Source organism: Trichoderma camerunense (genome assembly GCF_050948025.1).
Source record: "Trichoderma camerunense strain CBS 138272 chromosome Unknown V8C40scaffold_7, whole genome shotgun sequence".
NCBI lineage: Eukaryota > Fungi > Ascomycota > Sordariomycetes > Hypocreales > Hypocreaceae > Trichoderma > Trichoderma camerunense.
The window spans coordinates 979,890-1,005,753 of NW_028145363.1; the positions used below are offsets into that span (position 1 = coordinate 979,890).

At 50.9% G+C, this 25,864-nt stretch overlaps 6 protein-coding genes and 1 non-coding gene across 7 annotated transcripts; 4 read left to right on the forward strand and 3 right to left on the reverse strand.

The window, feature by feature from the left end:
* Positions 1-63: 63 nt before the first annotated feature.
* On the forward strand, positions 64-5,255 carry V8C40DRAFT_205642 (uncharacterized protein). Its single transcript, XM_083212043.1, has 4 exons — positions 64-494; positions 568-946; positions 1,023-1,290; positions 1,348-5,255. Exons 1-4 carry the CDS (start codon positions 225-227, stop codon positions 5,096-5,098), a joined length of 4,668 nt encoding a protein of 1,555 aa, XP_083074269.1. The 5' UTR covers positions 64-224; the 3' UTR covers positions 5,099-5,255.
* Positions 5,256-5,923: 668 nt separating this feature from the next.
* V8C40DRAFT_242850 (DNA repair ATPase SMC5) lies at positions 5,924-9,951 on the reverse strand. The gene is made up of 5 exons (XM_083215295.1): positions 8,569-9,951; positions 7,590-8,480; positions 7,457-7,529; positions 6,663-7,398; positions 5,924-6,576 (listed from the first exon to the last, which is right to left on the reverse strand). Exons 1-5 carry the CDS (start codon positions 9,850-9,852, stop codon positions 6,204-6,206), a joined length of 3,357 nt encoding a protein of 1,118 aa, XP_083074270.1. The 5' UTR covers positions 9,853-9,951; the 3' UTR covers positions 5,924-6,203.
* Positions 9,952-10,436: 485 nt separating this feature from the next.
* Positions 10,437-10,516, reverse strand: V8C40DRAFT_t101. The gene has a single exon. It is a non-coding gene; the product is annotated as a tRNA-Gly (tRNA).
* Positions 10,517-10,593: 77 nt separating this feature from the next.
* V8C40DRAFT_242852 (SDR family NAD(P)-dependent oxidoreductase) lies at positions 10,594-12,144 on the forward strand. The gene has a single exon (XM_083215296.1). It carries the CDS (start codon positions 10,634-10,636, stop codon positions 11,726-11,728), a length of 1,095 nt encoding a protein of 364 aa, XP_083074271.1. The 5' UTR covers positions 10,594-10,633; the 3' UTR covers positions 11,729-12,144.
* Positions 12,145-13,074: 930 nt separating this feature from the next.
* V8C40DRAFT_286735 (serine/threonine-protein kinase) lies at positions 13,075-17,034 on the forward strand (the record flags this gene model as incomplete). Its single annotated transcript, XM_083222567.1, has 7 exons — positions 13,075-13,679; positions 13,737-14,459; positions 14,527-14,839; positions 15,068-15,958; positions 16,025-16,232; positions 16,296-16,589; positions 16,649-17,034. The coding sequence occupies 7 exons, from the start codon at positions 13,075-13,077 to the stop codon at positions 16,867-16,869; spliced, it is 3,255 nt and encodes a 1,084-aa protein (XP_083074272.1). The 3' UTR covers positions 16,870-17,034.
* A 1,617-nt stretch (positions 17,035-18,651) lies between these two features.
* On the forward strand, positions 18,652-21,210 carry V8C40DRAFT_242856 (malate synthase). The gene is made up of 5 exons (XM_083215297.1): positions 18,652-19,008; positions 19,093-19,666; positions 19,731-20,709; positions 20,776-21,006; positions 21,071-21,210. Exons 2-5 carry the CDS (start codon positions 19,306-19,308, stop codon positions 21,126-21,128), a joined length of 1,629 nt encoding a protein of 542 aa, XP_083074273.1. The 5' UTR covers positions 18,652-19,008; positions 19,093-19,305; the 3' UTR covers positions 21,129-21,210.
* A 14-nt stretch (positions 21,211-21,224) lies between these two features.
* Positions 21,225-25,862, reverse strand: V8C40DRAFT_205705 (GATA-type transcription factor). The gene is made up of 4 exons (XM_083212044.1): positions 25,542-25,862; positions 24,841-25,489; positions 21,783-24,768; positions 21,225-21,732 (listed from the first exon to the last, which is right to left on the reverse strand). The coding sequence occupies exons 1-4, from the start codon at positions 25,795-25,797 to the stop codon at positions 21,562-21,564; spliced, it is 4,062 nt and encodes a 1,353-aa protein (XP_083074274.1). The 5' UTR covers positions 25,798-25,862; the 3' UTR covers positions 21,225-21,561.
* Between the last annotated feature and the right edge of the window lie 2 nt (positions 25,863-25,864).

The following is a 25,864-nucleotide window of genomic DNA, read 5'->3' on the forward strand; positions in this document are numbered from 1 at the left end:
AATTCTCCAGTCACTCTCTCTTTGGCCTTGTTGAGCCGTCCGTGTCATCGTGTGCGTGTGCGCGCAATCCTCTCGTTGCTGCTTTGTTTGGGGATTCTACTCTCTAGTCGCCATTCACCCACGTTCGTTAACCTCAACAACCTCGACAACCACCACATCGTCCCTCGCCCGCCTGCGAACACGCCACTGCCCATATTCCGCCAGCGAGCGGTCCGCAGCCGACCATGGCGTTTCTTTTCAAGTCCAAGAAGCACCAGGACCGTACGACTACCAGTCGCGACGGCAGCTCAGGCTCTCAGGGGTCCATCCAGAACGCCCCGGGGCGCGCAGTCGCCAGAGACGACAAGAACACAGCATTGCAGCGCGCGACGCCAACGGGAAGCCTGCATTCTATCGACAACGACACCAATACCTCTAGCCCGGATCAGGGCCAAGTCCAAGGCCACGGCCGCCGCACAGGAAGCGTTGATACGTCCCAGCCAAGTGATTTGCCTGTGAGTGACCTTTGTTCGGAGCTAATCCCACCGACTACCGCAGTGTGACATCTAACACGCGCAAACCCTCCAGTTTCGAAACCAACCGCCCGTGAGCAACAATTCCAATGCCTCGCTCTATCCGTGGTCGCAGCGGCGCTTGACATACACCTCGTCGCATCCCAGTCCATTTCCTCGATATGGCGCCGCCGTCAATTCGGTCGCCTCCAAGGAGGGAGACGTTTATCTGATGGGTGGTCTGATCAACTCTTCGACTGTAAAGGGCGACCTTTGGATGATCGAGGCCGGTGGCAGCATGACATGTTACCCACTGGCGACAACCGCCGAGGGCCCGGGGCCTCGTGTTGGCCATGCTAGTCTGCTAGTCGGCAATGCATTCATCGTTTATGGAGGAGACACCAAAATTGATGATAATGACATCTTGGATGAGACTCTATACCTACTTAATACTTGTGAGTCTCCATCACCTATTGAACTCCCCTAAATGGAAAAGGCATCGAGAATCTTACCACAGTCATTTGTTTGTAGCAACACGGCACTGGTCCCGTGCCCTGCCCGCAGGGCCTCGTCCATCGGGACGATATGGTCACTCACTCAACATTCTTGGCTCCAAGATATTCATCTTTGGTGGTCAAGTTGAGGGCTTTTTCATGAACGATCTCTCTGCGTTTGATCTCAACCAACTGCAGTCGCCGACCAATCGATGGGAAATTCTTCTCAAGGCAGAAGCGAGTCCCAAGATGCCCGCCGCGCGAACGAACCATTCCATGGTGACATTTAACGATAAGATGTATCTGTATGTGTGATAAACCGGCCCTATACAGCTGTTGTTCTCTCTGACCACTCTTGTTAGGTTTGGTGGCACGAATGGTTTCCAATGGTTCAACGACGTCTGGTGTTACGATCCCGCAGTCAACAAGTGGTCGCAGTTAGATTGCATCGGCTATATACCCGCGCCTCGAGAAGGCCACGCTGCTGCTCTGGTGGACGATGTCATGTATATTTTCGGAGGAAGAACCGATGAAGGCACTGATCTGGGAGATCTTGCAGCTTTCCGTATCACGCAGCGGAGGTGGTATACTTTCCAGAATATGGGTCCCTCTCCCTCGGCTCGATCCGGACACAGCATGACCACAGTTGGAAAATCCATTGTTGTGCTTGGCGGAGAACCTAGCACTGCTTCTTCGTCTACTAACGATCTTGGCATTCTCTACGTATTGGACACGACTAAGATTCGGTATCCCAACGATGCTCCAGGAGGGCCCCAGAGAATACCCCAAGCGCGACGGCCAAGCGATGCATCGAATCCCAACAGACAGCCCCCGATGCGCGATGGATCCAACGGAGGAGGCCCTCCCGAACCTGGAAACATGATTGTCGGTGGCCCATCCAGCATCAACAACGAACCAGCTACCCGGAGAATTGTTTCCAATGGCATGGAACCAACTGGCTCACCAGGCCTTGGAGGGCCAGGTACGCCTCCTCCGGCCGGTGCGCCACCAAGAGCACCCGGAGGCCCTCCTAGAGGGCCCCCCGGCCCAGGAGGTCCAGGAGGTCCAGGAAACAAAATGCAGATGCCTAGAGCTGCCGCAACTGCCAGCCCCTCCGGACCGCCTCCGCAAGGCCCAACCCCTGCTAAACCGGGCCCTGATCCATCTGCCATAGGACGTGTCCGAGGTGCCTCAGTTGATCGGGCGCCGACGGGCTCACCCCAGCTGGCTTCTGCCCCGTCGCCAATAACCCGCGAAATAATACCCGAGGACGATGCACCTGCACCCACCTCTGCACCCGTGTCTGCAGCAGGCAATCCTGTTAACGGACGGCGAACACCCACTACGCCTACTCAAGTTTCAAGGACAGGATCTAAACAAGGTTCCTTGGGCGGCAACGAACCCCCCAGGGGCAAAATGCGCCCAGGACCAGGTTCGATCGATAGCATGGCAGAAGGAGTGCAGAGGGCCACGCCAGAGGGTATGCAGAGAGCTACACCTGACGGAATGCAGAGGCCTGCACCAGATGGGATGCAGCGAGGCCCTCCCGAGGGAATGCAGAGAGGTCCCCCCGAGGGAATGCAGAGAGGTCCCCCTGAGAGCATGCAGAGAGGCCCTCCTGAAGGCATGCAGAGGCCTGCGCCAACTCGACCAGCTTCACCCCCGCATACAACCAAGCCGATGAGCGCCAACCTCAACCGACGTTCATCAGGCCGAAATTCGCAGACTGTTGCTCTTCTCAAGGAGCTTGACAATGCCCGAAATCGGAATGCGTGGTATGCATCGGAACTCGAGTTGGCCAGGAAAGGTGGTTATGTTCCCAATGCCTCCATGGGGCCTGCACTGGATGGAAAAGCTGTCGAGTCCTTTGACGACGAAGACAGGCCACTGATCGAGGCTCTTTTGGCTATGCGCACAGAATTAGCAAACGTTCAAAATGCTGTAGACAAGCAAGCTATTGTTGCTGCCAAGCAGATTGCGGAAGCGGAAAGGCAACGAGATGTCGCCATTCAGGAAGCCGTTTATGCCAAAGCTAAGCTGGCTGCTCAGAGTGGCGGAAGTGTATCAAGTACCCCTCAGCCTGAAGGTGGAGAGGATTTTGCTGCTCGATCGGCAGATATGAGCAAGAAGCTCGCATCTGCCCTCAACCACCAAAAGAGTCTTCAGACACAGCTGGAGGCGGCGAAATCCGAGCTTGATGCCGAGAAGAGAGCCCGCAAGCTTGCCGATGACACAACATCGGCCGCCCAGAAGCGTATGGCCGATTTGGAGGCTTACAAACAGCAAAATTCTGGAGAAGTCGAGCGTCTGAAGGCAGAGCTTCACTTTTCGCAGCGAGAAGCCCGGGAGCAAGCAGTGGCCGCCGCTGAGGCTGTGGCTGCTCTTGAATTGCTGAGGGTTGAAAAGGAGACTATTTCGAGGAAGCTTGACGAAGTTGCCGATTCATCAAATGGTCGAGAAGAGACATTTGAGTCTCTCAGGGCCGCCATTGAGGCGTCGCAGGATGCCAGCGCCCACCTCGAGACAAAACTTGAAGAAGAGAGAGCCCAAAGGGAGAAGGTCGAAGGGAAGCTGACTAAACTCAAAGCTGAACACGAAGCGCGCACAGCAGAATTAGTTGCTGTGACTCAACGTCTACGAGACGCCGAAGAGCTTGCCGAGAAACACGCTACTGAAGCACGTACGCATCGGGAAGCTGTCCTTTCAGGACTTTCCAAGCTCACTGCGAAGGACGACTCAGTTGCGCATAATGGAGATGCGGAACGTGCCGTTGCACTCCAAAACCAGCTCACTGCGGCGAATGCTTTAGTTAAGAAATACCAGCAGGAAGCAGACATAGCTGCCGATAGGCTGCGTAGTGCGGAAGAGCGCATTGCTGGATTAGAGCAGTACCAGGAGCAGTCCAGCCGTGAGGGCGTTGGTATTCGACGACAGCTCCAATCCGCCTTGAGAGAAAACCAGGGCCTCCAGGCTGCTCATTCAGATATCAAGAACCAGCTGGCGGCTCAGCAGCTTGAAACAAACGCCATGACTGTGCAGCACAACGCACTCAAGGATATTCTTGTTGAACGAGGCATTAGCCCCACTGGTTCCGCCAGAACTCGTGGCCTCACGAGCCCCCGGACAACTTCTCCTGAGCAGCAAAATCGCCTGCGAGAGCTTGAGGCTCAGCTGGCCAGCATTAGTGCCGCCCACGAAGAGACTAAGCAGACATTCGCCATCCAAGCCCAAGACTCTGAAACTGCGTACCGCGAGAAGCTATCCCAGCTTGAGAGCGATTATCAGTCAGCGGTGCATTATGTCAAGGGAACAGAGAAGATGTTGAAACAACTTCAGGAGCAACTGGCACGCTATAAGACAGAGAATGGCCGGTTGAAGTCCGAAGTTGTAGAGCTTGAGGATAGGCTGCAGGCTGGCCCCAATGAGTCTGGTTCCGCTGGGTGGGAGAACGAACGTGCCGCCTTGCAGACAAAGATATCTAGCTTGGAGGCTGAGCTCCATGATTCTGCTGCACAGCTAGAGAAGAGCCTCGAAGGTCTCAAAGCCGAATTGGCAGATAGCCAGCACGAATGCGACGAAGCCCGCAAATCCCTGAGCAGCCAACGGAAAGAACTTGAGCAGTTGCAATCCGAGAACGCCCTCCTCGAGCAGCGCGCGTCCGATGCTGAACAAAAGGTCTCGCTGCTTCTTGATCAAGTCGAGCACTCTGTCGATACCTACCGTCGTCGCAGCCGGCATGTTGTCAGCATGAACGCCGATGCAATGGCGGCGGCGAACGGCATGGGTCTCGGTAGCCTCGGCACCCTCGCTCTCGGCCACAGCCGTAACGAAAGCTCTGAAGGTGAGAGCATCTATGGGGATAGCAACCTAGGAAACCGAAACAGCGCTGCGCTTGACAATCTGGCTACCGAGCTGGAGACTCTTCGAAACCACTGGGAGACGACAAACAAGAACTACCGTCTGAGTACCAACTTCGATTTCGAGTCCGCCAACGCCTCTAAGAAGGAGGACGATACCCCTATCGGCATGGGCATGAGTGGCAACCTTGCGGATTGGAGAAAGCGACTTGATACGGAAAACCACTCCGACGCAGGAGAACCCAAGCAAGGCTAAACCAAAATATTATGTTTTGGATATTGCTACGTTTGCATGACGACATATACCCACCATCCTGCCACCTCTTTATCCCTCTCAGATACTCGTTGGGTTCTGTCTGTTTTCAAGAGTCGTGGCCTCCCTCGCCGCTTTCCACAATCTGATGATTATTGCTTATTACTCGCCATTCGCGATGGCTGATTCAACTATACGTCACGGATATGCATAAATCTTTGTTGTTTACTAGTACACCTCATCTTCAATTCCTATTCTCTCCTTAATACCGGTTCTTCTCATTTTCAAGGCACGGCTCGTTTGAACACGAAGCCTGGTTACTTGTTTTTATGACATGATACACATAACGGCCTGTCGCGTACGGCGCATGCGCTTGCTCTCTTCTCCAGGAGGGATGTGAATCTTTCGTTGCTTTTTTGAAACGCCACATTTTTTCTTCTTCCGTTATTATTATTATCAACCTTTTTTTGCTTTTCTCTCTCTCCGTGTTCTGCTTTTATTTGTCTGATTTTTCTTACACACACACTTGCGTCCAACGTGGGAAGAATATAAGGGGGGGACACAAGACGCCTTTTACACTTTGGTTTGTACAATAATTGTGGAAGTATACGCGTGATCTTTTTTTTTTCCTGCACTTTCATCGCTGCCTCCTATATTCTCTTTTTTCCATTGTCGGGGGACACTTAAAAAAGAATCATGCAAAAAGGGGGATTTATGCCTTAACACACTTTGTTTGTTATTTTTTCGTGTGATTTTTTTTGCATGGTTTGGCTTATTTATTACTTTTACTAAATGATGAGAGATGAATTGCCTGGTTCTTTTTAAAAACCACATTATACTGTTTTCCATTTGGTATCTTGATGTGATTGATATATGTTTGTGAAGAAAGTCGGGGAAGACTCGAGCTTAAGATGAAGGCTTTCAATCCCTGCGTATCTATATGCAACACTGCTGAGACTGAACCATCATTTCATATGCCCTTACATGCAAATTCTACGAGTATATAAATTCGCCAAACGCCCTGCCGCCCAAACTCAGGCCAAACAAAGCAAAGCAAAAAACCCATCCAAATAGTTAAAAAGGCAGAGCAATGAATGCTTCATGCTACCTACGCCGCAGCCGCCATAAGCGTCTTCTGAATTCTCAAACACTTCCCAAAATCAAGCTTCGTCCCATCCTTGGGCATGTGCTCCCCACTAGCAATGCAGAGCACCCTCATCTTGGGATCGTACCGCAGGTTCGTGAGCAGCTTCGGCGTGATGAGGAAGTACTGACTGGTGTGCTCGCGACATGCAATCTCCACCATGCGCTCGTGGACCATGCGCTCGTTGCGGGGGTCCATGCCTTGGTTGATCTCGTCGACGACGCGGAAAGGGGATTGTGCCATGGACTGGAGGGCCATGAGGAAGAAGATTGTGGAGACGGCGCGCTCGCCGCCGGATTGGCGATGAGCGTTGAGCTGCTGAAGGGATTCGTTTTCTCTATTGATACATTTCCCTGGTTAGCTCTTGTTCTTGGGTATGATGGACGCGTCAAAGGAGTGAGAGGAAGAGAGAAGAAGACGTACCGAAATCTGACCATAATGTCCAAAGCCCACTGATCAAAATCCTCGTTCTTGTGGACGCGAACCTCACCAGCACAGCTGATTTGCTCAAAGTTGTAGGCAAAGGCATCATTGATCTTGGACACCAAGGCGTCTAGCTTGGGCTCCCATTTGCCCATCAGGTCATCTAGTTGTCCAGTCAAGTCGGCAAGTTTGCCACTCAATGTACCCATCTTCTTCTGTAGTTTAGCAATCTCTTGCTCACGCCTCTCAAACTCTCGAATGACGTTGGGGTTGGCTGCGTGAATGAGCTCGAGATTCGCCTGCTCAGCAGAGATATCCATCTCTATATCTGCTGGTGACCTGTTTTCAGCCAAGGAGCTGTATAGATCCTTCTTATCGGGGTTGTCGTTGATGAGATCCCGAACCCTGTCAAGCAGTCCGCGACCTAGATCTCTGGCTTGGGTAGCTTCTTCGGTAGCTTGCTGCACGACGAGTCTTTCTTCTTCAAGCCTCTGCATTATACTAGAATTGCGGGCTTTGAGACCCTCAATGTCGGACTTGGCTTCAATGAGTCGTATCTTGGCCTCGATGAGTTCATCGTGGGCCTTTGCAACATGACCGAGGGCCTCTTGATGGCGAAGAACGAGTTTGGCTCTTTCTACCACTGCCTTGTCCCATTCGAAGCCGAGGTCGATGATTCTTTCTCGGGCCTCTCTCATGGCCAGCTCGTTTGCTTCTTTATGACGCTCCTCGGATTCTGATTTGGTCAGCATGTCAAAGAACAAAATTGTAGGCCAGTCCGTGGGAACGCGAACCTATCTTTTGGGGTATCAACTGCCACTTGGTGAACTCTCGCTGCAACGCGTTTTTCTCCGTTCTCAGTTGTTCCTTGTCTGACGTTAACATGACAAATCTCATATCCGGCCTAAAAATGGTGGGCTGACTTACAATTTTACCCTGTATGTCTTTTTTCTGATCTTCAAGGGGGTCGATCTTTTGCCTCAGCTCCTTATACTCTGACTTCAAGACTTCTGCTTCGCCGCTGACCTCTGTTAGTCGCCTGTTAAGCTCAACCTTCTCTTGTGAATCTACAGGCTGAGAGGTCCAGAATCTTCCCGGCTGGATCCTCTTGGCAACTGTTGTCATTGCGTTAGGGCCGTACTCTTTTCGTCGACGAACTATGTACTGCTGCTTTCCGGCTGCCCATTGGTTGATTTTCCCGTTATGGACAAGCTTCTCATATTCGTCATCAGTATGCTCTCTCAATGAGATGCCGGACTGATGCAATCTCTTTTCAGCACATAGCATGGCAAGAACAGGCTCAGGGCCGTCCAAATAGTTGAGCGCGAAGCCGTCCAGGCCCAGCAATTGAGCTTCATCAATATTAACAGGAGACCTGAAAGCAGCGAGAGGTTGCAAACAGGTTCTGATAACGGCAGATAAACTCATCTCGCGGTACAGCTGGTTGGTCAGCTTCTTGTAGTCGTTTTTGGTCTGTGCTGTGAAGCAGAGGAAGTCGTCGTTTTGCAGCAAGGCCTGGACTGAGTTGGAGTAGCGCTCGTCTCTAACTGAGCAACACAGCATGGGTGGACCGAAAACCTCTTTTTCGAATTCACCCTGATGTTCTTGAACCCAATCCCAAGCCGTAGCCAGTTCCGGGAAGTGTCTCCGCATGAAGCTTAGCTGTTGGCCCTCTTGTGTGTCAAGAGACTCCAAGTCTGCTTTGAGTTTCCGCAGCTCATCCATCTTCGCCCTTCCAAGTCCTTTGACTCTCTCTGTCTCAGCGGCTAGTCGACGCTGATCTCCTTCAACTTCGCGCAGGTTATGCTCCTCAGCTCGCTATGAGAGAAACCAGAATTGTTAGTTTAAAGAATGGATGAAGGATAATCAAGATATAGAAGGTGTGACAAGACGAGAAAGCTCTTACAATCTTTTGATTCCATTCTCCTGCATTGAAGTCAGAAGGTCGGTTTTGCAAATCTCCCTGTAGATTTGTGATCCTCAGCTTTGATGCTGCAACCTCTTTCTTTTTCTCATCAAACCCCTTGCGCTCTGCACCTATCTTATTCGACCACTCTTTGACGTCGTCAACTGCAGCACTGATTTCTTGTACCAGACTCTGCGCCGCTACCTGGGTGTCTCTAACAGCCTTTGCCCTTGACGGAATGGCGGCCTCAGTCTCTTGAGCGTAGACCTGCTTCCGGTTGACTGCTTCCAAAGATGGCCCGCTCTCGCTCTCAAGACGCCTCAGTCTGTTCTCGGCCTCTTTCTTACGCTCCTTTGCCGCTAGGTGGCTATTGCGTGCTTCTTGATATTGGGCGATGGAAAGGGCACCTTTGAGATTGCTAACTCGCTCCTGAATTTCCTCTCGTTCGCGTATTCTATCCACGTCGGCCTGCAAGCCTTGTTGGCGAGTTTGTAGATTCTTCAGGGTTTCGGTGTCCTCGTGCACGGCCTCGACCAGTCCCTTCTTGTCCCTATGAAGTTCTCGGAGCTGTCGATGCCACGTTTGCATTTCTTCGGAAGCAGCGGCTCGCAAAGTTTCGCCTAGTAATTCCACCGGGGTACAGGCGGCAAATTCGACGACTCTGTCCTGTGGAAGAAATTGGCACAGGTTGTCCACCTGGATCTTGAGCGCGTGCATCAGCGACTGTATCCTCTTGTGCGTCGTCTCCTTGCCATTCAGGAACCATTTTTGGATGTTTTGTTCACGGCGAATCTGGACTCGAATGACATAGTTGGATCGGTCTTGGGGTCGTTTGTAAAGCTCGATCTCGATGGTTGCCGTGTCCTTGCCATGCTTGACAAACTCCTTGACGGACCCTGCGCGGCCAAGATGCTTGGGGCTATACCCAAGTCCCAGGCAGATGGCGCAGACCAAAGAGCTTTTCCCTGTGCCGTTGGGACCAATGACCATGTTGAGATTCGGGCCAGGGAAGAAGACGGCCTTTTCGTAGGTGACAAAATTCTCTACAGCGACTCTAACGATGGCGCCTGGCTGAAAACTGTCCTTGCCACCATCCCTAGCCTTTCCCTTGCCATTATCTGGCCGACCGGTGCTTCGCCGTGGCTGTTCGTCATCGTCGGAGTCCAATCGTCGTCGCTTTGAGCTCTCGTCTCCAGAAGGCGAACCGTGGCCTTCAGTGCTGCTGTCATCGTCGTCCTCATCGTCGTCCACACGCCGCCGCCGACGTGAGGTGCTGGCAGTCATGCTTAGTAATGAGCTGCGTCGGGGCTGATCGACTGTGTGAGGTTAGGTATCGTGAAAACAGCTGGTGCTGCTATTTGCATGCAAGTTGGTGGTGAAAAGGCAGCCGTGAGTTTCTTGCGACGCGGTTGGACGCGTCTTTGACCCCACCACCACTTAACGCCAGCTCTTTAGTGTCCCTCTTCTGCTAAGGTACCAGTTAAGCACTGCAACATTGGCTGTTAGTATTTGCTCTCCAAGACACCGACCAGTTCTGTCTATCAAGGTAACGCTCTTTCGAATCCACAAATTGTGTAGAATATAAAACTCTAATGAGAATTTTTTTTTCCTCAGCTAAGAAAAGATACTGGCGTATTCATAATAGCAAAACGTGGAGAAACTATATCTGATGGACAACCTGAAGCTTTGATAGCCCTGGAGCTTAATATCCGCTGCACGTTATGATGGAACCAACTGCCACATAAAACACATACCACCGCAGCACAAAAAAAGCAAATGCACGCCCACACTTGTCTGTTCGTGATGTTTCAAACGTGTGATGCACAAAACAAATAGACACAATGCCAAAGGGGCAAAAAGAGAATCGATGCGTAATCTGGGAATCGAACCCAGGGCTCCCCGACGTTGCGGATGGCAACGGAGAATTTTACCACTAAACCAATTACGCTTATCCCTATTACAGCTTGTGCTGCACTGGATATGTTCCGGTACCGGAATAAGCACTTATATGACAACATCAGTCATGGAAATACTCATCATGGAATCATGGTAGCTTCGTTTGAGAATGATATATGACATTGTCAGCGCTAAAGTGCTTGATGGAGACATTCGGAGTTGCGCGTGGGACTCATATTTTCTCCATAATGCAAGAATTCCCGATTCTAATTCCCTCTCCTTTCCTTTCCTTTTCCAAGCCTCTCTTGTTGTTTACTTTGTCTATTCACAGAGACTAATCGTCTTACCCCCTATCCAAATGGACTACCCTCAAGATTTTGCTGTGGGACGACCACGACACTCGGATGTCTATCCGTTCATTGACCCTAGGGCAAGTCTCAAAGGGGTTGCTCAGGGCAAGATTGTGCTGGTCACCGGTGCTGGTACTGGCATAGGAAAGGCCATTGCTGAACAGTTCGCCATCGCTGGGGCTTCTTCTGTCATTATCGCTGGTCGACGATCAGAACCCCTAGAGGAGACAAAGACGTCAATTGAACTTCTTGCTCCCCAATGTCAAGTTCTTGTTCGAGGCGGTACCGACGTTGCGGATAAAGCGTCGGTCAAAAATCTCATGGATAGCCTACCAGAGGTTCCCGATATCCTTGTTCACAGCGCGGCAGTGTCACTATCCACTGCTGCCATTGACGAATCCAATCCTGATTGGTGGTTAGGCGACATCGACAACAATATCCGAGGCATGTACATGATTACTACGGCGTATCTCGGCGCTCTCAAGGAAGCGGGTAAGACAAAGGCCAGAATCATCAACGTGGGCTCGATTGCATCGTGGCGCTATGTCTATGGACGATCATCCTATGCTGCTTCTAAAGTCGCAATGAACACTTTCACCGAGTACATTGATCGGGAGCAGCAAGCCGCGGGCAACGACATTCGCTGCGTGGTTATGCACCCTGGAGGCGTCCTCACCGACCTCATCAAGAACACCGTCGTCCCTGAAGCCATCATCGGCAGGATGACGGACAAAGCAGAGCTGTCCGGGGCCACTGCCGTCTATCTGAGCACGGGTCGATCCAATTTCCTCATGGGTCGGTTTGTGCTGGCCACATGGGACATGGAAGAGCTGGAGCAGCAGAAAGACAGGATTCTCAAGGAGGATCTGCTCAAGACCAGGGTCATGGGAGTTGAGTGGAGAGACGGCTTTTAGCACCGGCACTGGCATTTTTCCTATCTTGGACAGGAGGGGCCGATCCTTGACCAAGTGTTGGTGGTTCGTCTGTGTGGGGCGCGCTTAGTCATGTTTTAACCTCATCCCTTGCTTGGGCAGTTGTTTATCTGCGTACGAGTCTTCGACTTGACGCCCTAGCATTGTTTTGGCTGTTGGGATTAGAATTACAATGCTTTTAGACCGTGTTATTGATATATAATAGAATAGATTTATGGCGTAAACATTACAAACTGCGATAATGCCGTAGAGATTTGTACAGTTACTCTCTCTAAACATCGGCCAACCTTGCTTTCTGTTCGCGCTTGTTGTGAGGTGGCTCTGGAACAACATAGACTGTGTGCGAGCAAAGATTGTAATGTGCAGTCAGTTAAAATTGGGCAAATAGCACAAGAGACAGATAATTATAGACATAATGTATTTATGTACTTATTTGCTTGCGCCCAAGCATCCTTCGCAGCGCGTCTGGCCAAATTATGTTCTTTCATCGCAAGGTGGGACTTACAATCTGCGTCAATATCAAATGTCAATTTGCCCACGCAAAGCGATAGGCCGAGACTCGAGACTCTACAGTTAGTCCTCAGATCTTGTAATATTATTGGACAAGAATACTACTTGTGTCGTTCGTCTGTGTTTTTTAGTATCTACCTTGACTCGCATCTGAGATAGTAGGGTGATTGTGACATGGCACCTTCGTGGGGATAAATTCCAACCACCCTTGGAATGCATCGCGACAGTCATCCGCTTAGACTGCCGAGTACACGCGCAGCCAACGATTCCTCGCCTCTGCACCACCAAACAGTCCGACTTCAAGTCCCGACCGAGGAATGACGCGCAACTGTTTTGACCCAAATTCCAGTGCTGGCCCGCTCCCTCTCCCCTGTGGTCTCCCCTGTGGCTGCTCGCCAGCTGCTCTGCACCCACTGAAAGGCCGCCACTGGCAGAGGCCGACGCTGCATTCCTTGTCTCTGGACAGCTGCGTCTCACCAGCTGGCATGCCTTCCATGTTCCCCTCCTCGTAACCGACCAGACCTTTTGCCTTTTGCCCCCTTCTCCAAGCACGTCGCCTGCCAAAACTTTGCCTCCTCCAGTCTCGATGTTTCTCTGCAGGATTCTTCCTTCTCGTGATTTCCTCATCCAATCTCTTTACAGCATCCCGTTGTCTTTCTCCCCTTTACGCATATTGCATTAGGCCTCGTCAGTTACCAATTCAATTCTCCTACCAATCATCAGCATCTTGCCGCTTCACAGTCGTATCCCAGCCAACTCTTCCGCAGGCTGATTTCGAATATTATGTGCTAATTCTTCTGCAACTCGCGACGATCACCATGGTCGAATACACCCCAAAGACTCGTGAGCCTCTCGCCGAGACCACGAATCGCCTCAATGTTCCTGTGCCTGCTCAAAATCACCAGAGCCAAAAGGCACGATACAGCCAATCTGGTGCTGCTCAAAACAATAGCTACTACTCGCGTCAGAACATGCGGCCTGATTCACGCGGCCAGGCAGTGGCTTACAACGCCTATGCTCCTGCTGTGCAGAAGCCGCAGCAATCTGCAGAGGCTGCGAAGCGTCTCTCCCAAGCATCCTACGCCTCCACCTCCAGCAGTCAAAGCAGGAGGAACTACAAGACGCACATTGGACCATGGCAGCTAGGAAAGACTTTGGGAAAAGGTTCGTCGGCTCGTGTTCGGCTCTGTCGCCACAACATCACCAAGCAGCTCGCCGCTGTCAAGATTGTCAACCGTCGGATGGCGTATCTTGTTCAAGATAGCAGCCTGGCTGCTCTGAGCAAGTGGGATTCGAGCCTCCCCGAGGTCAATGGCGAAATGCGAGTTCCCGTGTCGATTGAACGCGAAGTTGCCATCCTTAAGCTTATTGAACATCCCAATATCATGAAGCTCTATGATATATGGGAGAATCGCTCTGAAATGTTTGTTGCTTTCTCTTGCCCATGATTTGATGCAATCACTGACCTGTATTCCGCCAGTTATCTCATTCTTGAATACATTGACCAAGGCGATCTTTTTACCTTTATCAACACAAAAGGAAGGTTATCTGAGGAAGTGGCCGTCTACTTTTTTCGACAGATGATCAGTGCCATTGCCTATTGCCACTCCTTCAACGTGTGCCACCGCGACTTGAAGCCCGAAAACATCTTGATCACCGCCGACCTCCAGATCAAAATCGCCGACTTTGGCATGGCGGCTCTTCACCAATCAAAGACTCATCGACTGGCAACGGCTTGTGGCAGTCCACACTATGCGGCGCCTGAGCTTCTCAAGAATAGGCAATACCGTGGAGATAAGGCTGATATCTGGAGCATGGGCGTGATTCTCTATGCCATGCTGTCCGCAACTCTACCTTTTGATGATCCTGATTTGCGTGTCATGATGAACAAGACTAAAAAGGGGCAGTATAAGATGCCCGAGTTTCTGAGCCCCGAAGCTGAGGATCTCATCGACCGCATGCTTCAAGTCAATCCCGATCATCGCATCTCAATGAAGCAGATTTGGCAGCACCTTCTGATTCAAAAGTACAACTACCTCGACGATTTTGGTCAGGATACTGGCCAGCCTCCAGATACGCGCAAGGGATTTCATTATGCTCCAATTCCGCCGCACCAGATTGACCCTCAGCTGCTGCGACAGCTGCGCTCCCTATGGCACATGTCTAGCGATGACGTGTTGGAGAGACAGCTGGGCTCTAAAGAGTGAGTAACTGATCAACTTAACAATGCTCTCTTTATAGTGAATTGTGCTCACCGTGAATGAATCTAGGCCGAATGACCAAAAGGCATTTTACTGGCTTCTTTACAACTACCGCGAGCAGCAATTAGAGGATTTTAAGCCGGAACTGTCTCATTCCATGAGCGACTATCATCATCTCAAGCCAAATTCCTGGAAGAAGCGCGTTTCGACGTGTGAATTCTCTCAGCCCAGAGCCAACGGCCACGGTAGATCCATCTCTCGATTTACAGTCATCTCTACAACAGCAGAAACCGAGGACGGGACCGTCCAGAGTTACGACCCCTATAGAGGCAGTCGAATGCTGAAGGCTTGTGGCTCGCAAGCCAGTCATGCGAGAATCACTGTACATCGGGACGGCGAGATGCTGCAAGCATCAAAGTCGACTAGAAAGCGTAGCGGATCAAACTCCACTCGCCGCGGACGAGCCAGTTCTATGCGAGCGCATACGGGTCGCTCCCAGTCGTCAAGAGGATCCATGGGTTCCCTGCGCAGTACTCGTCAAGGCACACCACAGACGCATGGCTCTGGCCTACGACACAAGCGAGGTGTCGATTTTTCACACATGCGCAAGCGATCGGCCTCTGCAGCGCAGGTGCAGCGGGAACCTCACCCCTCGCGAACAGACTCGATGGCCACCACGAGTGGGATCCCACAACATCAGGTCCCCTTAAGGCCTCGGTCTCCAACGCCGGATATGCCTCAGTTACCGGATGGTACCTATCCCAAAGCTAAAGGCGGTCCCGTCTCCAAGGACGCCTCGATTCTTTTTAACGAAGAGCTGCGTCATTTTAGCAATAACATTGCCAAGGACTGTGATGACGCATTTGGGAGCTCCCTCATCCAAGATGACTCTTTTTCAGAATCAGTGGTAGATGTGCAGAGGAAGCAGCGTGAATCGACGCCTCTTTCTTTTACAATCGATACTCCGTCAGAGGCGACTGCACCTACAGAGTTCTCCAGCAAGTCCTGGAGCAGCCGCCCCCTGCCGCCAATTCCATCCGAAAGTGGCTTCATGAGTCAACAGACTACTGCGGTCAATTCTCGACCAGCCTCAAGAGCTGCCGACAATGATACCCTTGTGGATGAGATTAACCGACTGGCTTTTCCACTGCTATTTTCTAACCAGCCAGATCGTCGAATTGTATCGGCCCCTGCTTATGGCCAGGCAAATCGACGAACAGGTACTCTACCATGCATTAATGAGAATCCAGGTGTCAGCACTGTCAATGTGGACAAACCAAGGATTGTGTCGGCGCCCCCGTATACGCCACCAAAGAAGGCGAGCCGTCCCATGAGTGGTGTTGAATATCTGAACCAAGTCGAAACCTCAATCAGGGTAGTAGCTTCTCCATCCTCGTTGAGCCCTGTCAAGATTCCAGAGCCACTCAACGTGCGAAAGAAGTCAACAGCAGAGGGCCTTGGACATCCTCTGCAACACCAGGGAGAACAAAAGGAAGATATGGTGAGAAACTATGAGCAATACGCGCAGGATACCTCGCAGGCTGGCATTTCTAGCCCGGTAAAGAAGAAGAGGTCGTGGTTCAAGCGGTCGTCTAAGATTGACACAGACGGTGAGACATTGGTAGAATCAAAGGATGGCAAGCAGCGAACCGTCTCTTGCGAGACTCGCCAGTCCAGCTCAACTTCTACTACCGCCACTTCGACCAAGAAGAGGAACTTTAGCTTCCCGTTTTGGAAGAGCAATCGGCATAGAGATTCAACGATGATTAACGGAGGTAAGAATGGCAACACCTCAGCGATTGGAAAGCTCTCAACTAACCATATGGAACCCTCTATAGATGACACAAGTCAGCATCAGGAGACGGTCACTGACAAGGCCGATAAGAAAGTGCAAGGATTGCAGAAGTCATCATCTGGCGGCAGCAGCCGCAATATCGAAGTGAAGCAGAATTGGCTTACTAGGCTATTCCGCGTCAAACCTGCAACGAGCTACATCTGTATGAACTTGTCACGCAAACGCACGCGACAGGAAGTGTCGACATTGCTGCGGAAATGGCGCAAATACGGAATAATGGATATACAAGTGGATAAGGAACGCAACATTGTCTTTGCGCGAGTCGGAGCTGAGAACTGTGAGTTGCCAAATGTGCTAACGTCCATGTCCTTGAGTGGCAGCTAATTGATATCACAGGCTTGAACCTCAAACCAGTTGCATTTGCCGCAGAGGTGATGACGGTGATTGAGCATGGTAAGAAGCAACAGCTTAGTATCATCCGCTTCACCCAAGAGCGTGGTGCTGCAAGCAGCTTCCACAAAGTTGTGGATACGATGAGGATTGTGTTTACCGATCGCAATCTCGTGGTTAAGGACCCAAGCAAGCAGAAGATGATGATCAAGACTCTAAACTCGTGATGCACGGCGCTTTACTGCTTTACTGCTTTTCTTTTCTGTTTCTTTTTACCTGGGTGCTTGGGATGTATCGCTGGGACAGGCCTGATTAACTGTTTCGAAGACGACTGAATATATGGCGGCGACGACAAGGGGGCCCTTCCGACACACCGTGGCTGTGGACCAAAATGGGATCTGAATGGATTCGAGCTACGCTTTGCGACAAAATTTCAACGTGGTTGAAGCTAATTTTCTCTTCTTTTTAATCAACATTTCGGAATGGAGAATAACCAACGATTCTTCCAACGGGGCCGGTTTATTCTGTGAAGGCAGTGGGTGAAGGATAATGCTAGGTTGAAGATACTTTTAATGCTGTTGGATTGAAGGGCTGTCATATGCTGTGCAGCACTACCGTTGGCTTTATTTTCATTGTACAAGACTTGATATTGAGGGCTGAAATGATGGAAGCAGGGTTGATGTTGATCGACTTCAGTGGCACGAAGAAAGCAGAGCCAACAGAGGCAGTTAATGGGGGCCGTGGGAGAGCTACAGGGGCTGGTGAGTCGAATCGGTTGTAATTAGGTGACATGAGCATTGCTTCCCATAGCTGGACTGTATTTCATTTGTTAGAGTTAAATATCATGAGACGATTCAATCTTGTCACGAGGTGAGGATGAAGTTGGTCGGATGAAAGAATAAGCGGGAGAAGCCGGTAGCTTGGTATCGGGTACCTGGCGCGGCTAGTACTGCAGGTGCTAAGCGTATGTAGAACAACATTGCTACTTCTAGTAGTGTGCTGCAGCTGGAAATTTGATGACCTCGAGATACGATTCAGACCCGCAGCGAACAAGACATACATGCTAGTGAGATTATATCGATGATAGTTACGGAGTACAAATCTGGAACAAGCAGAGCTCGGAAAGTCTCGGGGTTGCTGATTGCGGCTGTTGGAGAATTGGGGAAGCCTCGGCTGCTGCTCGGTAGGTATGGGGAGGGTATGGATACAAAAACGTTTATCCCTTGGGAGGTTGGGGTAGAAGGACGGGACGGGACTAGGAAAGCGATGGGCTGAGCTGGATGGGCGATGGGAAGATTAAAAGTGTCGGGTGTTTTTTTGCCACCCGGGTTGAAGAAGAGTAGAGTGAGTGAATGGCTGTGTTACCGAGGGGGATGGTTAAGTGTGGGATGGCGGGTGAATGCAATATATATACTCTCAACTGCATTAGTATAGCTAGTACGAAGCAAATATCCATTGAGAATACTGTCTCTGTCTGGTTTGCCGTGATGAATGTGATGATGTTCATCTACTGTATGGCAATGCGTCATTGGGATCCAATACCGTAGTTCCGGATTTAGGTACAACGGCGTCTTGTGATTGAGGCGCCCAGAGGACCAATTGGCCGTAGTCTCAGTTCCCTCGGCAAAAATGAATCAGCTCTGCCAATCTTCGCACGGAGAAAGCTTGCCTTTACATAGTGCCGTGGCTATCGATAAAGCTTCCCCCATGGCTAAGTCGACGGCATCAAATGGATCCAAAAAGTGCCGTCTCTTGTTGCAGCGGAGGCGTCCGGCCGGACATTGTACTCGGTACCTGCCGGCGGTTACCCCGCAGCGTCTCTCGGGCTGCTCTCAGCACGCAAACTGGCGCTGCGGCGTCTGAGCACATGCTTTAGCGGCTGAGGCTTTGCCCCGCCTTCCAGGTACCCTGTACAAAGGCCCATTCCGTCCACCCGAGGCCCCAAAGCCAGACCGACAGGTGCCGAAGTGCCCCAGAAACCGGCTGACGGCCCAGCAAGTTTCAATGGCAAAAGGGTGAATGGAGCAAGAAACGAGAATGGGCAAACGGGGTTGGGCCTTTTGCCTTCTGAGCTTACTTAGTAGGAGGTCCATACTGATCCTAGTCTCGAAATCTGTAGTGCCGATGCAAGTTGATAGAGAGAGCAAAGGCTAATCTTTCTGCCGACATGGCGGCCTGGGTGCGTCATACCCTCATACACGGGGCATTGGCAGAAACCTTTTTCGATAAAGCTATATCAGCCATGGTTCGCTGTTATTTTCCCCTTCTTTTCGTTTTCTTATCCTGATTCTTCATTTTATCATCCAATTCCTCTTTGCGGCGTGGGAATCCCATCACTCACAGACCAGAGCATCTTTGAACTTCTTGTAAGCCACTCATCACAAGCTGTCCGACCCCAATTCCGGAAAGTTTGGAGCTTGCCGCGAACAACCGTCACTGACACGTGAAAGTTTGCCTATGCATTAAACCCATTGCCCGCCATTGAACTCATTATTGGCCTTTTCCTCTAAGCTCAGCCTCAATCAAAAGCATCTTTCTCTCATCATCCTCTCATCAAACACCCTTTTGGCATCCTTCTTCTGCCAACTACACCCATATCAACATACAACCAATCCAACCCGGCATATCCATCTCAAACCAATTTCTCTCCCACAACCTTCACAATGGCTTCCACAGAAAGCATCCTCCAAGGAGTCACCCTCCTCGGCAAGATTGACGACTCTCAGCGCAAGATCCTCACACCCCCTGCCCTGGCCTTCCTTGCCCTCCTACATCGCTCCTTCAACACCACCCGCAAGAACCTGCTTGAGCGCCGAAAGATCCGCCAAGCTGAGCTGGATCGCGGCGTTTTGCCTGATTTCCTGCCCGAGACCAAGCACATCCGCGAGAATGCCACATGGAAGGGAGCAGCGCCCGCGCCTGGTCTGGTTGACAGACGGGTTGAAATCACCGGCCCGACTGACCGAAAGATGGTCGTCAATGCTTTGAACTCTGATGTCTGGACTTACATGGCTGATTTTGAAGGTGAGATTCTCATCCCGAGGTAACTGAGTGACGCCAATTGCTAATGTGGATGGCAAATCTCCAGACTCTAGTGCCCCTACATGGGACAACATGATCAACGGCCAGGTCAACCTGTACGACGCTGTCCGCCGCCAGGTTGACTTCAAACAGGGCGCCAAAGAATACAAGCTCCGAACTGACCGCAAGCTCCCCACCCTGATTGTCCGTCCCCGAGGCTGGCACCTCGAGGAGAAGCACTTCCTCGTTGATGGCGAGCCCATCTCTGGCAGTCTCTTCGACTTTGGTCTGTACTTCTTCCACAACGCCGTCGAGGCAACGAAGCAGGGCTTCGGACCGTACTTTTACCTGCCCAAGATGGAGAGCCACCTCGAGGCTCGTCTGTGGAACGACGCATTCAACCTGGCCCAGGACTACATTGCCATTCCTCGCGGCACCATCCGAGGCACTGTCTTGATTGAGACCATCCTTGCTGCCTTTGAGATGGACGAGATCATCTATGAGCTCCGTGAGCACAGCTCTGGACTTAACTGTGGTCGCTGGGATTACATCTTCAGCACCATCAAGAAGTTCCGCAACAACCCCAACTTTATTCTCCCCGACCGATCTGCCGTCACCATGACGGTTCCCTTCATGGATGCCTACGTCAAGCTCCTCATTCAGACCTGCCACAAGCGTGGTGTCCACGCCATGGGTGGCATGGCCGCCCAGATCCCCATCAAGGACGACAAGGAGGCGAATGACAAGGCCATGGAGGGCGTCCGCGCCGACAAGCTGCGCGAGGTCCGTGCCGGTCATGACGGCACATGGGTTGCCCACCCTGCTCTCGCCAGTATTGCGACCGAAATCTTCAACAAGTACATGCCTACTCCCAACCAGCTGTTTGTCCGCCGCGAGGACGTCAAGATTAGCCAGAACGACTTGCTCAACATGAACGTTCCCGGAAGCATTACCGAGGAGGGCATCAAGAAGAACCTCAACATTGGTCTGGGCTACATGGAGGCCTGGATCCGAGGAGTTGGCTGCGTCCCCATCAACTACCTCATGTAAGTCATTTACAAACTTGCATCATTACCAGTCCATGAAACATGATCACTAATAGTTCGAAACAGGGAGGATGCCGCCACAGCCGAAGTCTCCCGAAGCCAGCTCTGGCAATGGGTCAAGCACGGCGTCTCCACCGCCGAGGGCAAGCGCGTCGACAAGGCCTACGCCCTCAAGCTCCTCAAGGAGTGCACCGAGGGCCTTGCCGCAAAGGCTCCCCAGGGCAACAAGTTCCATCTTGCTGCTCAGTACTTTTCTACACAGGTCACTGGTGAAGATTATGCCGATTTCTTGACAACGTGAGTTTTCTTCCTGAGATATTGATGAATTTTGTTTCTTTGGTGACTGACTTTTCTGGGGTAGACTTCTTTATGATGAGATTACAAAGCCTGGATCTCCTTCGCCGGCATCTAAGCTGTAATTTGTTAGGTTGGGTGTTGACATGTTTTATTAAGTGTAACGATAGTATGAAATAAGTCTAATTAAAAGCGTTTATTTATTCCAATCATATTTTATTTGTCTATATAAAACGTTTAGCGTTCTCTATCTGATTCTCCATCTCCGATCTTGACTTGCCTACATCTCATCACGATACTCTTTATCGTGCCGGTGCTTCCCTTCGGCAGCCTTCTCTTCTTCCTTAAGGCGTCTAAGCTCGAGTTCCTCTATCAGGCGCCTCAGCTCGGCGTTGGCCTCACGCCCCTTGATAACCTCGTGCCGTTAATCACGAAGCTCAGCCTTATCGCGGAACATGTCCCGTTCAAGCCATCGCACCATCTCGACAGCGTCGACGGCATCTTTCTCCAAAGGACTAGGGAGTTTGAAAAGTGTAAAGCAGGGTGGTGAGACTCGCTCTAGCTTCTCTCCTCAGGCTTGGGATGTAGTGATCTTGCTTCTAGCTGGCGTTTGCGGGCGTAAATGCGACCACAGGCATTGCATAAAGTCCTGGTACCATAAGGACCCCGTCTCCAGTCTGTAGTGACGATGCGATTGCAGCTGTGGCATCGTCCAGGAGGGGCAGCGCTCTGTTACTCTATTAGCGGGGCTTATTCATAAAGATTGGCTGTAAGCTTACGCCTCGTCGCTTTTCGACTTCCATCACGCCATCTGTAAATGGTGGCTCAATTGAGTCCCAATCCATGGGGACGTCTTGGTCTTCTTCCTTAGAATTCTCCCCATCTTCACGGAAATCCCCTTCAAGCCGCCTTTTCCCCTCAGCAGCTTCAGCAGCATACTCCTCCTCTATCAGGCGCCTCAGCTCGGGTTCCTTCATTATGCGCTTCTCAATCGCGCCGGCCTCACGCTTCTGCGTAGCATCAAGCTTCCGCTGTAAAGAACGAAGCTCAGCATCATCGCGTAACATGCCTCTTACAATCCGTATCCTCTCGGCAGCGTCGGCGGAATCTTCCTCCTTAAGACGCCTATACTCAGCCTCCTTATTTATGCGCTGCTCCACCACTATGTCACTCTCACGCTTTAATTCTTCAAGTTGTCGCAACGGCTCTCCAACCCGTCTATGTTCCTCGGCAGCTTCAGCAGCATCCTCTTCCTCTATCCGGCGTCTCATCTCGGCGTTGGCCTCGCGCATCTTAATGGCATCAAACTCTTGCCGTGCATAATGTAACTCAACTTCATCGGGGAACTGTATTTTAAGCCGTCGCATCTCGTCGGCAGCCTCCTCGTCGTTCTTAAGGATCCCACGGTCGAGTTCCTTCAATCGGCGGTTCAACTCAGCCCTGGCATCACGCATCTTAATAGCATTAAGCTGTTGCTGTAAATCATGAAGATCAGCCTCATCGCGGAACTCCTGTTCAAGCTGTCGCATCTTCTCGGCAGCGTCGGCAGAATCTTCTTCCTTAAGACGCCTATACTCAATCTCCTTTTTCCTGCGCTTCTCCACCACTATGTCACTCTCACGCTTTAACTCTTTAAGTTGCCGCGACTGCTCTTCAAGCCGTTTTTGTTCCGCGGCAAATTCAGCAGCTTCGGCAGCATTCTCCTGCTCCTTGAGGCGCTGAGTCTCACTGTGATCGCGGGGACGAGGTACAATGGTATCTGTGCCGTCGGCACGAGGCGCGGATGTAGGGCTTGTTTCTATGGGACCTTCGCCGTGAAAGGTTGACAGACTACCATATCTCTTCAAACTACTGCCGCCGGTGTCCGACAGTGGAGGAAGCCGGCCATGGCTCGAGATGTCTGCATCCAGGTCTTCTTCATCTTCACCAAAGAAGAATCCGTGAAACAGCGTAGAAGGGGGAGGGTTTTCCTGCTGGAGTGAGGGGGACAGCAGAGGGCTGCCGGCACCAGTGCTGCGCCTCATAGCTGAGTCCTGAGAATCTGGATGAGAATCTGGATGAGAATCTGGATGAGAATCTGGATGAGAATCTGGATGAGAATCTGGATGAGAATCTGGATGAGAATCTGGGCTGTCTTCCCGGTATTTGAGGGTCGTAGATGGAAGCACGGCAATGTTCTTGCCTTTGGCAAAAGAAACCTTCTTGCCGGACGGATTCGTGCTGTTCATCTGAGAGTGTCCTATGTTTTCTTCATCTGCTCCCTTGTAGAGGTGAGGTGGCATGCTGATGTTAACCTGGTTGCTGCCACTAGACTGTCCATCATCAGGAATCAAGGAGGAGGCATCAAAGCCATCCAGATGCGATATGATGCGCCTTATCCGGTCTTTCAGATTGGGAGAGGCTCCAGAGGCTCCGGACTTTGCTGCCATTGGCGAGATGTCTGGAGAAGGCTGTCCCTTAGGCCCTGAGGGGGTGCTAGGGTGTCCATCTCGAGGGATTCCTTCCATCTCGCTCTGCTCTTGACGGGCCATCATGAGGCGCTTCTTATTCGCCTGCTCAAGCATCATCATTTGCATCTGATAGTCCTGTAAGGCGTGGTTGACACCCTTTGTGTTGCCTTTATTTAGTTCCTCATTTCCCCAGCTGTCGTGGATACTAGAGTTATTCATCTGCGATATGCCGCGCTTCATCTGCTCCTCGGGGTTGGGAGAGGTTCCAGACTTTATTGCCTGGGGTGAGGTGTCTGGGGAAGACTGTCCATCAAATCCTGCGGGGACACCGGGCTGGCCATCTCGAAGAGTCTTTTCCATCTCGTTCTGCTCCTGACGAGCCCTCATAAGGCGCTTCTTGTTTTCCTGCTCAAGCTGCAACAACCGCGGCATATAGTCCATCAGCGGGTGCGTACTCTCTGTGTTGCCTTTATTTAGTTCCTCGTCTCTCCAGCTGTCGTGGATCCTAGAGTTATTCATCCACGACATCATCTCCTCGAAGGGAGGGCTTTCTGACCTTGTTTGCTGGGGCGAGGTATCTGGGAACGGCTGTCCGTTATTCCCTGCAGGGGTGCTGGGCTGGCTATCTTGAGGGATTCCTTCCATCTCGCTCTGCTCCTGACGAGCCCTCATAAGGCGTTTCTTATTCGCCTGCTCAAGTAGTTCCAATTGCATATTATAGTCCATCAGCGGGTGCGCACTCTCTGTGATGCCTTCGTCTAGTTCCACGTTCTCCCAGCTGTCGCCTTCGTGAGACTCTTGAGGATGGTTGCTAATCTCATCATCGTTCATAAGACGCACCCCAATATCAGAATCGTCGTCGTCATTATTACCGTCGTCGTCGCCAACATCATCATCATTATCGTCGCCACCGTCGCTATCATCATCATATAACGTTTTAGGCAAAACAAAAAGGGCAAGGCGCTCAAGATGATCGCCAATGTGTGATTGATAGCTTTTATCAGATTTGATCTCGTAATCAAAGCAGAAAGGACATGTGCCGACCGTATTTGTATCGCTTGGAAAGCGGCATAAATTCAGAACGGCCTGTAAGTCAATGGACTCGAAGTTTTGCCCATGGATTGTTGTGACGTGTTTCTCAAAGCTTTCCTGGCTGCGAAACGATTCAGAACAACCGAACGAGCAAGACCAGGATACCCAATGCTCTTGTTTCATGTGTGCTATCCAGTCTTTACGACGCTGGTATACCTGACTTGGAGATGAACAATTGTCGAATAAGCATACGTATGGTTGAAGGTCCCTGAACACATGTTTCCTAATTTACGCCGCAATGGTTAACCTCGATGTTTTCAGAAATGGCAGGAATTTGGAAGATAAAGACACATACTTCCAGGAATTTCTATCGTTAATGATTATTAACGTATGGCATATAGGGCACAAAAAGGGCCCGTCGATATACTCCTTTGGTATACTAGGGACTCGTAGCTCGTTGGTGGCAGCATTCGAATTCGCATACGATGTTCCAGAAATTTCAGACATGTTGTCGAAGAGCGTATCCATTTTAGTAAACATTGCTGCATTCTCCTCGTCTTTCAATTTTTTCGGAATTGAAGACGCAATAGTTGTTGCGTTTTCACCCTCACCAGGCTCGTCCAACAGCCCATGTGCAAGTTTTTTGCTGTGCTCTTCCCGGTATTTGATGTATTGGCGGCGGCGAGACATGGCCATTGCTAGTCTGTCAACAAGTTTACCGTCAAGCCGGTCGAACTTTTCGCGTATATGCTTCATGTCCCACTCGCTGTAAGAAGAAACGGTATCTGCTCCAGCTCTGGAGTTGAACTGGTCATGACGCGCTGGATTTCGGATCGTGATTGATAGTCTCAGCAAGCAATCGATAATATGTCCGATGTCGCCAAGAATGGTCACAATTTCAGATTGCTCGTCGGCATCATCTGACTGAAAATATGCTTCCAAGTCCAAGTCTGCATCGTCTAAAGCTTCCTTGTCGTCGCTGTCTGTGGTTGCTAACTGGATTCCTTGAAGATGTTAGTTTTCATGTGAGATTATGGCTCAAATAAGATGATCTACCTTCACCAATAGAGGACACAAGTTCTTGAAGCAGGGAGATTATGTGATTGCGCACAAAGGACGAATCACGAAGACGATATTCCAGTGACCGGCCTCCAGATGCTCGATGTGCTCCCAAGCTACCTGCCCACAGCCTAAATCTGGCCACATGCGAACGAGCCGTAGAACATTCGACCTGGCTTGAAGATAAAGAGTCACTGAGCGTTTCAAATAAAACAAGGCTGCGATTTACGAGCGGCGCAATTTTAAGCTCCATTGCGCTTAAGATCCAATACTAGAATATGATTGCAGATTTTATCTAGCAAATGTCGATGATGTTGAAT

Excerpts from the sequence above, each read along its gene's own strand:
- V8C40DRAFT_242850 (XM_083215295.1), bottom strand. The coding sequence starts at position 9,852 with ATGACTGCCAGCACCTCACGTCGGCGGCGGCGTGTGGACGACGATGAG. Across the intron at positions 8,481-8,568 it reads GAGAATGGAATCAAAAGATT|CGAGCTGAGGAGCATAACCT; the intron begins GTAAGAGCTTTC and ends TTTCTCTCATAG. Across the intron at positions 6,577-6,662 it reads GACATTATGGTCAGATTTCG|AGAAAACGAATCCCTTCAGC; the intron begins GTACGTCTTCTT and ends ATGTATCAATAG.
- V8C40DRAFT_242856 (XM_083215297.1), top strand. The coding sequence starts at position 19,306 with ATGGCTTCCACAGAAAGCATCCTCCAAGGAGTCACCCTCCTCGGCAAG. Across the intron at positions 20,710-20,775 it reads GTCCCCATCAACTACCTCAT|GGAGGATGCCGCCACAGCCG; the intron begins GTAAGTCATTTA and ends AGTTCGAAACAG. Across the intron at positions 21,007-21,070 it reads TATGCCGATTTCTTGACAAC|ACTTCTTTATGATGAGATTA; the intron begins GTGAGTTTTCTT and ends TTTCTGGGGTAG.
- V8C40DRAFT_205705 (XM_083212044.1), bottom strand. The coding sequence starts at position 25,797 with ATGGAGCTTAAAATTGCGCCGCTCGTAAATCGCAGCCTTGTTTTATTT. Across the intron at positions 25,490-25,541 it reads TGTGTCCTCTATTGGTGAAG|GAATCCAGTTAGCAACCACA; the intron begins GTAGATCATCTT and ends AACATCTTCAAG. Across the intron at positions 21,733-21,782 it reads AAGTCGAAAAGCGACGAGGC|AGCGCTGCCCCTCCTGGACG; the intron begins GTAAGCTTACAG and ends ATAGAGTAACAG.
- V8C40DRAFT_205642 (XM_083212043.1), top strand. The coding sequence starts at position 225 with ATGGCGTTTCTTTTCAAGTCCAAGAAGCACCAGGACCGTACGACTACC. Across the intron at positions 495-567 it reads CCCAGCCAAGTGATTTGCCT|TTTCGAAACCAACCGCCCGT; the intron begins GTGAGTGACCTT and ends CAAACCCTCCAG. Across the intron at positions 1,291-1,347 it reads TTTAACGATAAGATGTATCT|GTTTGGTGGCACGAATGGTT; the intron begins GTATGTGTGATA and ends CACTCTTGTTAG.
- V8C40DRAFT_242852 (XM_083215296.1), top strand. The coding sequence starts at position 10,634 with ATGATATATGACATTGTCAGCGCTAAAGTGCTTGATGGAGACATTCGG.